General features: G+C 40.2%; 1 protein-coding gene and 1 long non-coding RNA gene across 2 annotated transcripts in view; both read right to left on the bottom strand.

Moving 5' to 3' along the window:
• NDFIP1 (Nedd4 family interacting protein 1) overlaps positions 1–14,884 on the bottom strand; it is a 47,997-nt gene that overhangs the window by 5,497 nt on the left and 27,616 nt on the right. Inside the window, exons 4-7 of the mRNA XM_005558094.5 lie at positions 12,298–12,385; positions 10,273–10,397; positions 6,517–6,583; positions 2,485–2,590 (exon numbers count right to left, since the gene is read on the bottom strand). Of these exons, the coding sequence (XP_005558151.1) occupies positions 2,487–2,590; positions 6,517–6,583; positions 10,273–10,397; positions 12,298–12,385 (384 nt within the window). The 3' untranslated portion in view covers positions 2,485–2,486. The remainder of the gene's footprint in view (positions 1–2,484; positions 2,591–6,516; positions 6,584–10,272; positions 10,398–12,297; positions 12,386–14,884) is intronic.
• LOC135971440 (uncharacterized) lies at positions 3,428–5,070 on the bottom strand. The gene is made up of 2 exons (XR_010587652.2): positions 4,710–5,070; positions 3,428–4,657 (listed from the first exon to the last, which is right to left on the bottom strand). It is a non-coding gene; the product is annotated as an uncharacterized lncRNA (long non-coding RNA).

Here is a 14,884-nt window from a genome sequence, read left to right as displayed (position 1 = left end):
TCTGAATTCTCTGGGTGTGTCAGGAATGATTTCAAATAAACCAAGGTATCACAGTTAAACAGAAAAGCAAATAAACTCTATTATGCCCTCCAATGGAGTGCATTCATTTACCTGAGTACGTTTCTGACAACTCTTAATGTATACTCCTGAAGCACCCGCAAGTTCATCACTTCAATCTCCCTTAGCAGCTCCTACAACATTATTATTACTAAGGACTGCCTACTTCAAATCACAACCCCACATGCATAGTTTTAAATTTAGAACATCAAAAAACATTTCAGAAATTTTAGAAAATCCAAACAATAACAACAAAATTTTCAGTAAAGTACCAAACAACACAGGAAAACCGAGACGTTCAGGCTTTCTGTCAACTGGACTGCTATTTCTTATGCTTAGAACCAAGATGAAGAAGGTATGCAATCCCCTAATAAAGATCCAAATTTCCTTCTAACTGAAGGATGAAGAGAATAGGCAGAGGTGTGATCTCAGTCCATTTAGAAATTCAGAGCTAACATTAAACTACACCTACAGAATCGATGACTTTTTTTTTAAAGAGAAAGAAATCTGTCCCCTCAGTATATTTTGGGTGTCAATGTATCGGGGGAAAATATTAGGTGATTTCAGCATCCTTCATAAGGAGGACTTGTAGCAATCCAATAGTACTAACGTTTGAATCCTTGATAGGTAAAAGTTAAACCTAAGGCTAACTATAAATTCCAATCAGATATATAGATGAAAGATGACAATGGTAACTAAATAAAACTGCAAAGAATATCTAATAAGCCTCTTATGTTCCAGACATAAACAAAGACACATCGTAAGCATTAAGGCCCAGGCCAGTGGTGTGAATGTTCATCTACATCCAGACTGTGTGGCTGAATTCAAATTCATGACATGCTACACATTTTTAAATACGCGAAGATTCCTGTTTTTTAGTAACGAATACTAGTATATATTTCTTTGAAGAAACTAACTTTAAAAGCAGTTTAAGCCTTCTTTACTTACATACATTTAATTATCCATGTAAAATGCTTATTATCTGACACATGGAAAACTCCATGAATGTTAATTTTAGTTTACTATATATACAATGCTTGAAAAAATGTTTGTTATATTCAAGATGGTCTCATTATATTATTCTGTTGCCTAAAGTTTTCAATGCTGTTCTATCACTTGGAAAATGAACTATCGTAGATGCTTTATTTTCTTGAAACATACCTCCTGAGACCACCACAAATCTTCAAAATTGAGAATCTGATTATTAGCGTATGATTGCCTATATAAACTGATACTCTGAGAGTACAGAACACATTCGTGTTCCACGTGGACTTAGTCTTGCATTGACCCAACATGTCACGGGTTCTATCAATTTGATGGTTCTACTAAATGGACTTGGTGCTCAAGGTTATTTCAGAAACCTGTTTCAACCTGACTTTTTAGCCTTGACCCTCAATACTCCTTTATGCCCCAAATCAAACTACTGTCCTTTGAACAAGCTCCATACTTCCCTATTTTTGCTCTTCACTCTGCCTCAGATGATTCTGAAATTCTTCCCCACACTCTCCACTATCATGTAAAGTTATCTGAACTACTACACCTACCCTTTACAATGCTTTGCCTAAGACCTTCAACTGGACTGGCCTCTAGGTGGTGCTCAAGGTTCTACTCTATGATCAACACAGTCCCCAAAAGTCCCAAGGAACAAACAGCCAAGTCCAAGAAAGTCTATTAGAACTTGTTACCAAAGAGAGCTCTCTCTGGTGTACTCTTTCTCAAGATTCTCTACCTCTTCCTTTAGGCAGCCACTGATGTAAGATGGAATGTCAGCCTCTGGGGAAAATCATGTGTGAGTCAAAGAGCCTTGCCAGGGCTTAGTCCTCCTGTTCTAGGCAAGGGAAAAGGTCCTTTCTCTTGTTTTCTTGGGTTTGACCTTCCTTACATTAGAGTGGTATCAGAATGTCAACCTGAAGAAAGCCATCAGGAAAGCCTCAATGACAATTTTAAGAGATGGAAGACTTGGTGGGCTTGTCAGCAGCCCAGATAAACGGAGTTCTTAAAGGATTACACAGTCTCTCCAGGTTCTGGGATTTAGGGGCAAAGACAAGTGATTAGGCCTGAAGGTTTCCTTCTGAATGTCATCCTCTGGAACTGGTACAACAGTAAGCAGGGGATTCAGGATGCTGGATTCAGTCAAGCAGCCAAATATCCTAGCTTTCTGATGACTGCTAAGACCCCTGCCTCTTTCACACTGTCAAAGCACAAAGTAACAATTTCTCCTATGGCAAGTTTTCTAATTTGACTTTGTCAATAGCTTTTTGTAAAAATCCCTGTTACTAGACAAGAAACTGCTAAAAGGCAGGGACTGTGCCTTCCTTCCCTTCTCTATATCCCCCTACCACAGATACTTACTCTAAAACTGAACAGAAATCTACAACGTAGCACATGGTTACACTGGGACTAGAATAAATTTTTTTTCTTTAATACCTTTAATAAATAAAGAGAACTCTGGTCCTGGGGAGATTTGAGAAAGTTTCTGGCATCTTCCGAACTTTTGCATAATTGATAAATCCTCTGAGAAACAGGAGAAAGCCTAATTTAAAAAAGAAAAGTATGAATGAATTTATAATTTCCATGGCAAGTCCCCTCCCCAGAAATCCCTCTCCTGATAGCAATACATTGTTATTTTTCTGCTAAAGGTAATCAAAGCATGAGCAATTTCCTCCAGAATCTGCAAAGGATTTTCATACCAAATTATTCATCCTTCAATGAGAAGGTATAATGCAAGAATCAATAGTGTCTTTTGCACATTCAGAATTGAACTGGTCTAAAAAGGAAATAAAAGATGCGGCCAAACATTTACATACGAAAGTCTCATTGAGAAACACATTAAAATCTACCTACTGAGCTCCAAAAAAGCATGCCAATATAATTAACTCCAAACAACAACAACAAAAGAGATCATAACTGTGATTTTCTCAAGTAAAAAGAAAAAATGTAACCTTCCTTGTCATGAGCTGTTTTTTCTGTGGACAGTATATAATGTTGTCCACTAGATGTCAGGATCCCCTTATCTATTACAGCAATTCTCATCGTCTCAACTTGAAACTCTAGTTCTCTATTTTTTTTTTTTTTTTTCCCGACAGGGTCTTGCTCTGTTGCCCAGGCTGGAGTGCAGTTATACGATCACAGCTCTGTAAGCTTGAACTCCTGGGCCCAGATGATCCTCCTGCCTCTGCCTCCCAAGTTGCTAGGATAACAGGTTCATACCACCATTAGCTGGGCATCAGCTAATTTTAAAATTTTCTGTAGAGACAGGCGTCTCGCTATGTTGCCCAGGCTGGCCTTGAACTCCTAGGCTCAATTGATTCTCCTGTCTCAGCCTCCCAAAGAATTGGGATTATAGGTGTGAACCACTGCACCCAGCCTATTTTTCTCTTCTTAGTAAGACTCTTTTTTGTGTGACGACACCAGAATCTATAACATTCACAAAACTTTGTACCTCTTAAAACTGTCAGCAGAGAGGTGATATGCACCTCCAGTGGAAACTTGGATACTCTTCTTGGCCTCCTTCTTTCAGAGATGGTCTCTGAGCCCTTAGCACATTTTTTTAAAAAACACTTTTACTGGGATACTCAGTGGCAGAAAACTGTACTTGGACAGTTGAACTGATTTTTAGTAGTTACCAAGAGCTGTCAGCTCTGAGCTTGGGGAACATCATTCTGTTTGGCACCCAAAGCAACAAGTGAGTATCGAGCAGGGGGTTACCCCTTCAAATACTAAGCTGGGGTATGGTGGTGGGATCTTACTGAACTGGAAGGCACATGACCTATATGGAGGAGACAGCAACAACTCAGCTTTAGTCAAAGGGTGCCATGGGGAATGTAGGCTAGCTTTGCTTGATATTCCAACTTGTAAGAAAAGTAAAAACATTCAGATGTTTTATGTGAAATAATTTTGATTTTTAAAATGTTGGCAACCAATTAAGAAAAACTTTAAAAGTAACTGTGGAACAAACAAACTATAGGCTAACTATAGCTCATGAGCGGCCAGCTTAGGAGCTCTGCATACAGCTCTGCAAGAGCCATGAAACTGGTTCTCTTCAAAAGGGAAGTTCCCAAAATGACCCGAATATTGGGTATAAATGCTCATAAGTGTATCTAAACCCTTATTACTACATATATGTATTTTGAGACGGAATCTTGCTCTGTTGCCCAGGCTGGAGTGCAGTGGCACGATCTCAGCTCACTGCAACCTCCGTCTCTCAGGTTCAAGCCATTCTCCTCCCGAGTAGCTGGGATCACAGGCACGAGCAACTGCACCCAGCTAATTTTTGTAGTTTTAGTAGAGACGGGGTTTCACCATGGTGGCCATGCTGGTCTCGAACTCCTGACCTCAAGTGATCTGCCTGCCTCAGCCTCCCAAAGTGCTGGGATTACACGCATGAGCCACCATGCCCGGCCAAACTCTTATTTTTCGCATACAAGCAAATGGTACATAGCAAGAATGATCAATGATAAAGTATTATAAAACCACCTCCCATGAAACTTTAATATAGAAAGAGAATCAATCCATTAAATTTCCTTAAATCATTTATGCCATAAGCAATCAATCTGAACATATGCTTAAGGGCTCTTCTTTGGTCCATTCAGGATTTGACCTGGGGAAACAGGGGTGGTCAGCCCTTCTCTTAAAGGTACAGTTTAGAAAACAAGCAAGCCAAGGAACTATTTCTTCTAAATTATTCTCCTGTTGGTCATTTTTATTATTAAAGTTCTCAATAATCAAGAGAGGAAAAAAAATTACTATTTCTCTTTCCTTAGAATTCTAATGACCAATCAATCATAGAGTAGATTATGCTGTTGAGGAGGTGGTAGACGGTGTGATGAATGATTTATATTTTCTAAGTAAAATGTAGGGTCAGCAATGCAAGGCTCTGTTAGTCTTGGCAAAACAGGTCCTGAACTGTTTTGTTTTTAGAGACACACTGTCTTGCTGTCACCCAAGCTGAAGTGCAGTGGTGCCATCATAGTTCATTGCAGGCTCCAACTCCTGGGTTCAAGGGGTCCTCCTGTCTCAGTCTCCCGAGTAGCTAGGACTACAAGCACAAACCACCATGCTTGGCTAATTTAAAAAAATTTTTTGTAGAGATGAGGTCTTGCTATGTTGCCCAGGCTGGTCTTGAAATCCTGGCCTCAAGGTGAAATCCTCCTGACTCAGACTCCCAAAATGCTGGAATTACAGGTGTAAGCCACCATGCCTGGCCCAGGTCCTCAATTTATTAAGCACCTGTCAGGCGTGGGTGCCAGGATGTGCTAGCCAGACCCATTAGCAGCACCACCAACAAGAATCTTAATTAAGGAGGCAACAAGCAGCAAAACAGGAGATAGGAGAAACTGATGTCACAGAAACACAGTGAGGCAATCGCATCGTCTTTAACAGCCACAAGATGGCCCTGTTATTCTTTTGTAGAAATGACAGAAGTGATGGTGGTCTCTCTTACTGTATCATATATATTTTCTTTACAAATAATCAAGAAGCCAACATTGAAATACTTTACTCCAATGTTCATCTCTTTGTTTTAATGTCTAGGAAAAAAATATTTAAAAATAAATGTTTAGAGTAAAAAAAATAATCCAAAGACCAGAAACCTGAAATACCTGGTATATATATTTTTAAAAAAAATTCCGGTCGGACATGGTGGCTCACACCTGTAACCCCAGCACTTTGGGAGGCTGAGGCGGGTGGATCACCTGAGGTCAGAAGTTCGAGACCAGCCTGGCCAACATGGCGAAACACCGTCTCTACTAAAAATACAAAAAATTAGCTAGGTGTGGTTGCGGACACCTATGATCCCAGCTACTTGGGAGGCTGGGGAAGGAAAATTGCTTGAACCCGGGAGGTGGAGATTGCAGTGAGCCGAAATCGTGCCATTACACTCCAGCCTGTGCGACAAAGCAAGACTCTGTCAAAAAAAAGAGTCCGCTTGCCTATTGTAAAATAATTCTTATTCCCACCAATGGTAAACTAAAGAATTCTAGAAATCCAGTGGTGGTTCTTTCAGAAGTTATGTCTAGTGAGGTTATATATTTTCTGTTTTCTACTGATAGACCCACCAAAGATGGGCCACCTGCACTTACAAGTTAGTTCAACTGGCTGCAGTAAGCCTATAAGCAATTCTGGTTTGAGTTTGTGAATGCTGTGTGGCAATAGCTCACAAGGGGAAAAAACTGACAGACTACAGAGTCATCAGTATACCCCACTGATCACATGGAGGAGAAGAATGTATGTATAGGTTAGGAAAAACCTACAACCACAAAGAAACTGTTTATTACTCTGCATGTTACTCTGACGGTAACGAAAGACTATTCTTTAAGAAAGCAACATTTTAAAAATGTTTATTAACAATTATTAACATATTACTATACAGTAATCAAGATGAACATTTACTAAAAGTAATTTTACTTATAAAATTTAATGTAATATTTTCTTGCCTTTTCTTACATTAAAAACACTTACCTAAAACCAGGAACACCCACCAGAGCCAGTACTGACCATCAAAATATCCAGGGAAATAGGTGGAAAACTAAAAAATAAGGCAAAACACTTTATAGCAGCTTAACAGACACAATTTCTCATTTTAACTTAAGGGTACACAAAATCACAAAATGCAAGACTGATTCTTTTTTTTTTCTTTTTTTGAGACAGAATTTCCCTCTTGTTGCCCAGGCTAGAGTGCAATGGCACGATCTCGGCTCACTGCAACCTCTGCCTCCCGGGTTCAAGCGATTCTCCTGTCTTAGCCTCCTGTGTAGCTGGGATTACAGGTATGCATCACCATGCCTGGCTAATTTTGTATTTTTGGTAGAGATGGAGTTTCTCCATGTTGGTCAGGTTGGTCTCAAACTCCCTACCTCAGGTGATCCACCTACCTTGGCCTCCGAAAGTGCTGGGATTACAGGCATGAGCTACTGTGCCCGGCAAAACTTATTTGTTCTACCAATGCCATCGCTTAGCCTTTAGAATAATTTTAAAATATAAGTGAAAGTATTTTACATATTACTGGCTTGAAATGGTTACAATAAATGCAAATCTATTTCCTTTCAGAGAAAAGCAATTGTTAAATATGATAGCTTTTAGCTTTATGAACTCCTTATTTTGAAAGTACACAAAAATTTGTGGTTTTTTTTGTTTTTTTTTTGTTTTTTTTTTTTTTTTTGAGACGGAGTCTCGCTCTGTCACCCAGGCTGGAGTGCAGTGGCCGGATCTCAGCTCACTGCAAGCTCCACCTCCCGGGTTCACGCCATTCTCCTGCCTCAGCCTCCGGAGTAGCTGGGACTACAGGCGCCTGCCACCTCACCCGGCTAAGTTTTTGTATTTTTAGTAGAGACGGGGTTTCACTGTGTTAGCCAGGATGGTCTCGATCTCCTGACCTCGTGATCCGCCCGTCTCGGCCTCCCAAAGTGCTGGGATTACAGGCTTGAGCCACCGCGCCCGGCCTCAAAAATTTGTTTTTTAGAAAACATTTTTTCCCCACATAATATTTGCTCTTCTAGAAATGTGTTTCAATAATGATCGTTTTACTTTGCTTATTCAGTGCCAAAAGCAATTATTATTATTATTAATTTTAAGAGACAGGATCTCACTATGTTGTCCAGGCTGGATTTGAACTCCTGAGCTCAAGCAATCCTCCCACCTCAGCCTCCTGAGTAGCTGATATCATTGCCTTCTTTCTAAGGAGGCCTGACTTTGTTCCTACTCCTCCGGCCTTGTCTTGACTTTGGAAGCTTTATCATGTATACCAGGGTAATCCCCTTCCTTTGCTGGCAACTGGTTTAGGAATGGGCACAGGATGCCATTCTGACCAATGGAAGTTGAGGGCTTCTGAGAAGCTTTCCTGGCTCTTAGAGAAAAAACAGTTCTTTCTAAAGGTGGTAGAAAAAAATTTTTTTAAATAGTTCTTTTTCTTCTCTTGAGCACTGCTGTGTTTCAATGTAATACTGATACATGAAACTGCCATCTTTTAACCCTGAGGGCATGGGGGGATCTGTGCCAATATGCTGATAGGTCAGCTGACCTTGATGATGTCCAATAGCCACTGACTTAACTAACCTCCTTGTCAGGGACTTGTTTTCAGGGGAAATAAACTTTCCCCATTTAAAATAACAATTAAAAATTTTTTTCTAGGCCATTTTGAGCTAGGTTTTTGTTACTCACAGTCAAAAGCATCCTAACTGATACAAGTTAATTCATTTGATTAATTGTTTTTTTTTTGAGACGGAGTCTTACTCTGTCACCCAGACTGGAGTGCAGTGGCACAATCTCGGCTCACTGCAAGCTCCCCCTCCTGGGTTCACGCCATTCTCCTTCCTCAGCCTCACGAGCACCTGGGACTACAGGCCCCCGCCACCACGTCCCGCTATTTTTTTTGTATTTTTTTAGTAGAGACAGGGTTTCACCGTGTTAGCCAGGATGGTCTCGATCTCCTGACCTTGTGATCTGTCCGCCTCAGCCTCCCAAAGTGCTGGGATTACAGGCGTGAGCCACCGCGCGCAGCCCATTTAATCCACTTTGTAAATGCAGTTGAAAATTTAGTTACAAAAAAAAAAAAAAAAAGACTGGAATTAATTTTATTTCTCTTTTCCTTGGAGGCTTTGGTGTCCAAGAGTTTAATGTAGTTTGAAAATTAAAATATAGCATTTTATTTGTTAATAAAGTAACCATTAAGATTTAGGGAAGGGGCTGGGCGCGGTGGCTCAAGCCTGTAATCCCAGCACTTTGGGAGGCCGAGACGGGTGGATCACGAGGTCAGGAGATCGAGACCATCCTGGATAACACGGTGAAACCCCGTCTCTACTAAGAAATACAAAAAACTAGCCGGGCGAGGTGGCGGGCGCCTGTAGTCCCAGCTACTCGGGAGGCTGAGGCCGGAGAATGGCGTGAACCCGGGAGGCGGAGCTTGCAGTGAGCTGAGATCCGGCCACTGCACTCCAGCCTGGGCTACAGAGCGAGACTCCGTCTCAAAAAAAAAAAAAAAAAAAAAAAAAAAAAGATTTAGGGAAGGAATGAAAACCTCTTTAGGGCTTGAGTTCTTAACCTAAAGTCCATTATTATAGATGAGTACATATTAGCTATGTGGGGGAAAAGCTTATAACTTTCATCAGATTCTCAAAGGATTCTAGAACCCTAAAAACGTTAACAAATGTTTTATAATAAATAAGGTGGCACTACTTAGAAAAACTACAGTGGTCAAGCAACACCCATTAGTTAAGTATGCCAATTTATGATGGATAAATTGTTTTTGTTTATAAGGTTGATGATAGCAATAAATGTATCTGAAATCAGGGGATACTTTAAAAGCCTAGATCTTTTACAACTTTAAATTACTTCATGCAGGCCGGGCGCGGTGGCTCAAGCCTGTAATCCCAGCACTTTGGGAGGCCGAGACGGGCGGATCACGAGGTCAGGAGATCGAGACCATCCTGGCTAACACGGTGAAACCCCGTCTCTACTAAAAAATACAAAAAACTAGCCGGGCGAGGTGGGGCGCCTGTAGTCCCAGCTACTCGGGAGGCTGAGGCAGGAGAATGGCGTAAACCTGGGAGGCGGAGCTTGCAGTGAGCTGAGATTCGGCCACTGCACTCCAGCCCAGTCGACAGAGCAAGACTCCGTCTCAAAAAAAAAAAAAAAAAAAAAAAATTACTTCATGCAAATTTAACTAACTGGCAACTCTTAAGTCACTAAAGACATACATCTCTATAATTTACTTCAGAGGTAGGCTCCTAATGGAGCAATACTTGTTAAACAGTTTTGGCTCCCCAAACATTTTGCCATAAGCAATCCTGGAGGGGAGAGGGGACGAGAAGGAGAAAAGAAAAGAAGGAAGAAGAGAGAGAGCTAGATTAAAACTGTAACAGAAATGAGAGGAATGGCTGCTTTTGATGAGACATCAAAGGGGTAAATATCCTTCCTTTTATTATAAAAACAACGAATTTCAGAACATATACATTATCATATTATAAACATCAGAAACAAAGAAAGCAGATGGTGAACAATATTAATACTAGACCAGTATTCAATAGCTTTGACAACAAAACTTGTGTGCATGAACCATTTGCAAATGATTTTGGTTCGGCTTCATCATTTTTTAGACAAACTAAAAATCATTTAACACGTTGAAATAACTTTTAAAAAAGCAAATGAAAAATCAAATATTCAAAAATATTCTAATTATTGTCCCTCTGTAGAGCCCATCTTTTCTGTTGTACAACTTACCCTGACAATCAGGATCCACTTAATTAGAGAGAGACCAAATCCTGAAATGGCCCCATACCTTCCTGCAGCTGAAGTGGTCAGGCAAAAAGACAGGAAAAACCCAATCCAGTTAAAGAGGAATGCCACTGCAAAAGCAGAGGAGGGGAAAGATGTTAGACATGTCCTGTTACCCAAGAACAAGAGTGCCTTACACCTGCCTCTGTTTTAATGACTTTCCAAAGGATAAAAGCCTGTCCTCCACAACCCTCACCATACCTCCTCTAAAACAACCATTCTTCTCTGTCTTTCCCCAAAAAGCAAACAAGAAAAATTCCTCCCTATCAGGTTTTACACAATTATGTCTACTGTTAGTTACTTTCAAAAACGCCTTAACAGGCTGAGCACAGTAGCTCATACCTGTAATCCTAGCACTTTGGGAGGCCAATGTGGGAGGATCCCCTGAGCCCAGCAGTTTGAGACCAGCCTGAGCACCACAGTAAGACCCATCTCTACAAAACTGAAAGAAAAAAAATTAGCTGGGCACAGTGGTGCACAGTGGTGCACACCTGCAGTCCCAGCTACTTGGGAGGCTGAGGTGGGGGGAGCACTTGAGCCCAGGAGGTCAAGGGTACAGTGAGAAGTGACCACACCACTGCACTCCAAATTTAGTCTGGGCAACAGAGCAAGACCTTGTCTCAAAAGGAAAAAAAACAAAAAACAAAAAACAGCAAAAAACAAAAAGCAAACCTTAACAGTCTTCAAACTATATACTTACAACCTCTGCTTCCTTTTTTTTTTTTTCTCTTGAGACCGAGTCTCACTCTGTCACCCAAGTTGGAGTGCAGTAGCATGATCTTGGCTCACTGCAACCTCTGCCTCCCAGGTTCAAGCGATTCTCCTGCCTCAGCCTCCCGAGTGGCTGGGACTACAGGTGTGCACAGCCATGCCCGGCTAATTTTTGTTTTTAGTAGAGACGGGGTTTCTCCGTGTTGGCCAGGCTGGTCTTGAACTCCTAGCCTCAGGTGATGCGCCCACCTCAGCCTTCCAAATTGCTGGGATTACAGGCATGAGCCACTGTGCCCTGGCTTTGACCTCTGCTTTTTTTTTTTTGAGACGAAGTCTCGCTCTTGTCATCCAGGCTGGAGTGCAATGGCACGATCTCAGTTCACTGCAACCTCCGCCTTCCGGATTCAATCGATTCTCCTGCCTCAGCCTCCTGAGTAGCTGGGATTACAGGCACCTGCCACCACACCCAGCTAATTTTTGTATTTTTAGTAGAGATGGGGTTTCACCATGGTGGCCAGTCTGGTCTCAAATTCCTGACCTCAGGTGATCCGCCCACCTCAGCCTCCCAAAGTGCTGGGATTATAGGCGTGAGCCCCCATGCCCAGCCTGACCTCTGCTTTTTACTGTGTGTGTTATATATATAGTCCAGTAAATAAAATAAATGCATTCAACATTAAATAAGTGCCCCCAAATAATCTGATTCAAGTCACTCATCCTCCTGTTCTCTGAATTTTGACAACTTATATAACATCACCTCTAAAAGCAATGCATTTTCTTATCTTTCTAATACAACAAATAAAGGAAATGGTTGCTCACTTATATGTGAGGCACACAAAAAGATAAATGCAAAATAACACGAAGGGAGAAAATCAGGCTGACTTTGATCTGTCAGAAAAAAGAAGCTTTCAGAGCAAAATTCATCAAAGGCATTTAATTCCTATTCTACAGATTAAGGATGAGTAGCAGCAATGCAAAAGGGCCCCGTGGACCTGGAAGATGAGGCTTAGCTCATGTAAAAATGCAGCATCCTCATAACTGCTTTAATTATATTTTCCACAGATATTCATGAAAACAGAAGGCAAAGAGAAGGGATATTAGAACAAAGGTATATTAAGCTTTGAACATTCCAGTAAAAGGCACCAAATAAATATAATGTATTAATACATTAGCTCAACTAGTTATTTTAATTCAGTCAGATTCACCCATAATCCAAAGCACTCTGGTTTGGAGGGGGTGGTTCTGCTATGCATACATACTTACTGAAAAAAGTTAACATGAAAATCCCATCATTTCCTATCCTCAGCTGGTCAGCATCATCAAAATCATCCCGACCCACAAAATCCTCATCCTAAATGAAAAGAAAAAGAATTATTTCTAGGCAAAGGGAAGATATAAAGAAAAATGAAGATGTAAATTTGAGTAGCAAGGAAAAAAGTTATTGCTTTGGCTCAGTTCAAAATTATGAGCATTAAAGGCTCAATGTGTGTTTAAAATTCCATTTTGCATTATTAATATATAATTAGAAAAGCAGCAAATCTTTTTTCTATCCCCAGTGTTCAAAATGAAATTTTCATCTGATAACCTAAGTTCTTTAACAATACACTTCAAACATTTAAAAGTTCACAAAGAACTATTTACTCTTCCTTTAAAAAAATATACCTCAAAAAAAACAAAAGACAAAATTTACTTACACATTTGGTTTAAATTCTAGAATATCAGTAATCAAGGACCTGTTTAGGACCTAAAATATTAGTAATCCAGGGACTATTAAAGAGATAAAATCAGCCAAGTGCAGTGGTGGCTCATGCCTGTAATCCCAGCACTTTGGGAGGCGGAGGCGGACGGATCATGAGGTCAGGAGATCAAAACCATCCTGGCTAACATGGTGAAACCCCGTCTCTACTAAAAATACAAAAAAACTAGCTGGGAGTGGTGGCGGGCACCTACAGTCCCAGCTACTCAGGAGGCTGAAGCAGTAGAATGGCATGAACCCGGGAGACGCAACTTGCAGTGAGCCGATATCATACCACTGCACTCCAGCCTGGGCAACAGAGTGAGACTCCGTCTCAAAAAATAAAAAAAAATTAAAAAAATTAAAAAAATAAATGCTTTACGAGGCTGATATAGGGGAAAAAAGAATAGTATGATCATACACGAATAGTCCACAGAACTGCCCACTGCTCAACTCCATAATCATGTATTTGTATTGGCATACAGATCTAAAACAATCTCACTTCTAACCTTATCAGCAGATAAGACCTCTTCCATCCTAACTTGATAACATAATATTGCAGATCTAGAAATAACATGATCCTGAACAATACCAACACATGTAGGCTATCTTTTTAACTGATGTAGGTATGTGTTGAGATATTTAAAAATAATTGAATATATACTTAAAAGTGATAGATCTGTACACAGTTCAATGAGGGCTCCTCAAATGAAAAACATTTTAGGGAATATCAAAACTTGTTGTACACAGAAAAGAGTCTCGAAGACCCAAATTGTTAACAGTGGTTTCCCTGGGAAGTGGGAACTAGAGAAAGGGAGGTCGGTGGCAATGGCAGCTTCCTTTTCTAACTTAACGTACTTCCTCTATTGTGTGAAATTTCTATTAAAATGAATTGTTTTATAATTAATTTTTTAAAACATTAAATATCTAGTATTCTTACTTCATATTAGCAGAATAAGGTTTTGCCAAAATTAAAAGCTAACTCTGTTTTTTGCATAACTACTCAAAGATATACTCCAAAAAACACATGGAAGTAACATCTAATAATATTACAAATGCCTTCTTCCTGTGCTCTTGGTATCTCTTCTACCATGATTCCTCCTAGAAATTGTTGCCAAGTTAATGTTTCCAGAACACCACACAAGTCCTCTCATACTCCTGCTCAAAAACTCTGAAGGATTCTCTAAAAGTTGCATATAGAAGTTTAAATACCCCCGTCTAACATTCCAAGGATTCTATAAACAGTTCTAGTCACAACTTTATATCTCCCTTCACAAACTCTGTGCTCATACAAAGCCAATTACTACATACATAGAACTGCCCTCACCTGGCTGGATTCACACCTGCTTTCTGTGCTTTTTCCCTCTGGAATGTTCTTACCCATCAAAACTCCGGGCCCACATCTAATCACATCTTCCCCTATGATCACCCAGTAAAAAGTTTCAGTTCGTGATGCCCACTGCTCTTAAGTGTCTTAGTTATCAGTATTTGTGGGCCCCTTACCCTAGTTGGATTTTAGGCTTTTGAGTAACAATGAGGAACAGTGCCTTATACAAAGCTTTTTGCCTATCCACTGTAAAATACACTGCATCTTAGATTTTAAAAGTGCTTTATACATGTCTGCTGAATACTAGAGGCCTTTAAGAAGTTCCTAAATATATACCTGTATCAAATGAAAGTATTCTGAAGAGTTCTGTGATTTATCAGACTAATTTCCATACTGATCTATTTACCATATATTGCAACAGGTCTGCAGAGTACAGTGAAACAAACAAGGACTTTGGATTCTAGAATATCTGGGTTTGGCTTTCACTTCTGCCACTTATCAGTCGTATGACTTTGGGAAAATTACTTTATCTCTCTGGACCTAAATTTTCACATCTGTAAAATGGTGGTAATATAATCTCTACCTTTCAAGGTTACTATGAAGACTGGAAACAATATACAAAATACATAAAAGCATCAAGCACAGTACCAAGCATGTTGTTTGCTTCCAATATACGGCAGTTACATTATGATTGTCTTGCCCTTAGACACTAGGGTTCTTAGTTTCTCCCTGGCACCTATAAGAACTGAACACATATCATCACCATTTAGGATCATCCTAGACTGCGC

This window comes from Macaca fascicularis, chromosome 6 (assembly GCF_037993035.2).
Source record: "Macaca fascicularis isolate 582-1 chromosome 6, T2T-MFA8v1.1".
Taxonomy (NCBI): Eukaryota; Metazoa; Chordata; class Mammalia; order Primates; family Cercopithecidae; genus Macaca; species Macaca fascicularis.
The sequence above is the reverse complement of the archived record's forward strand: the minus strand, read 5'-3'. Positions and strand labels throughout refer to the sequence as shown.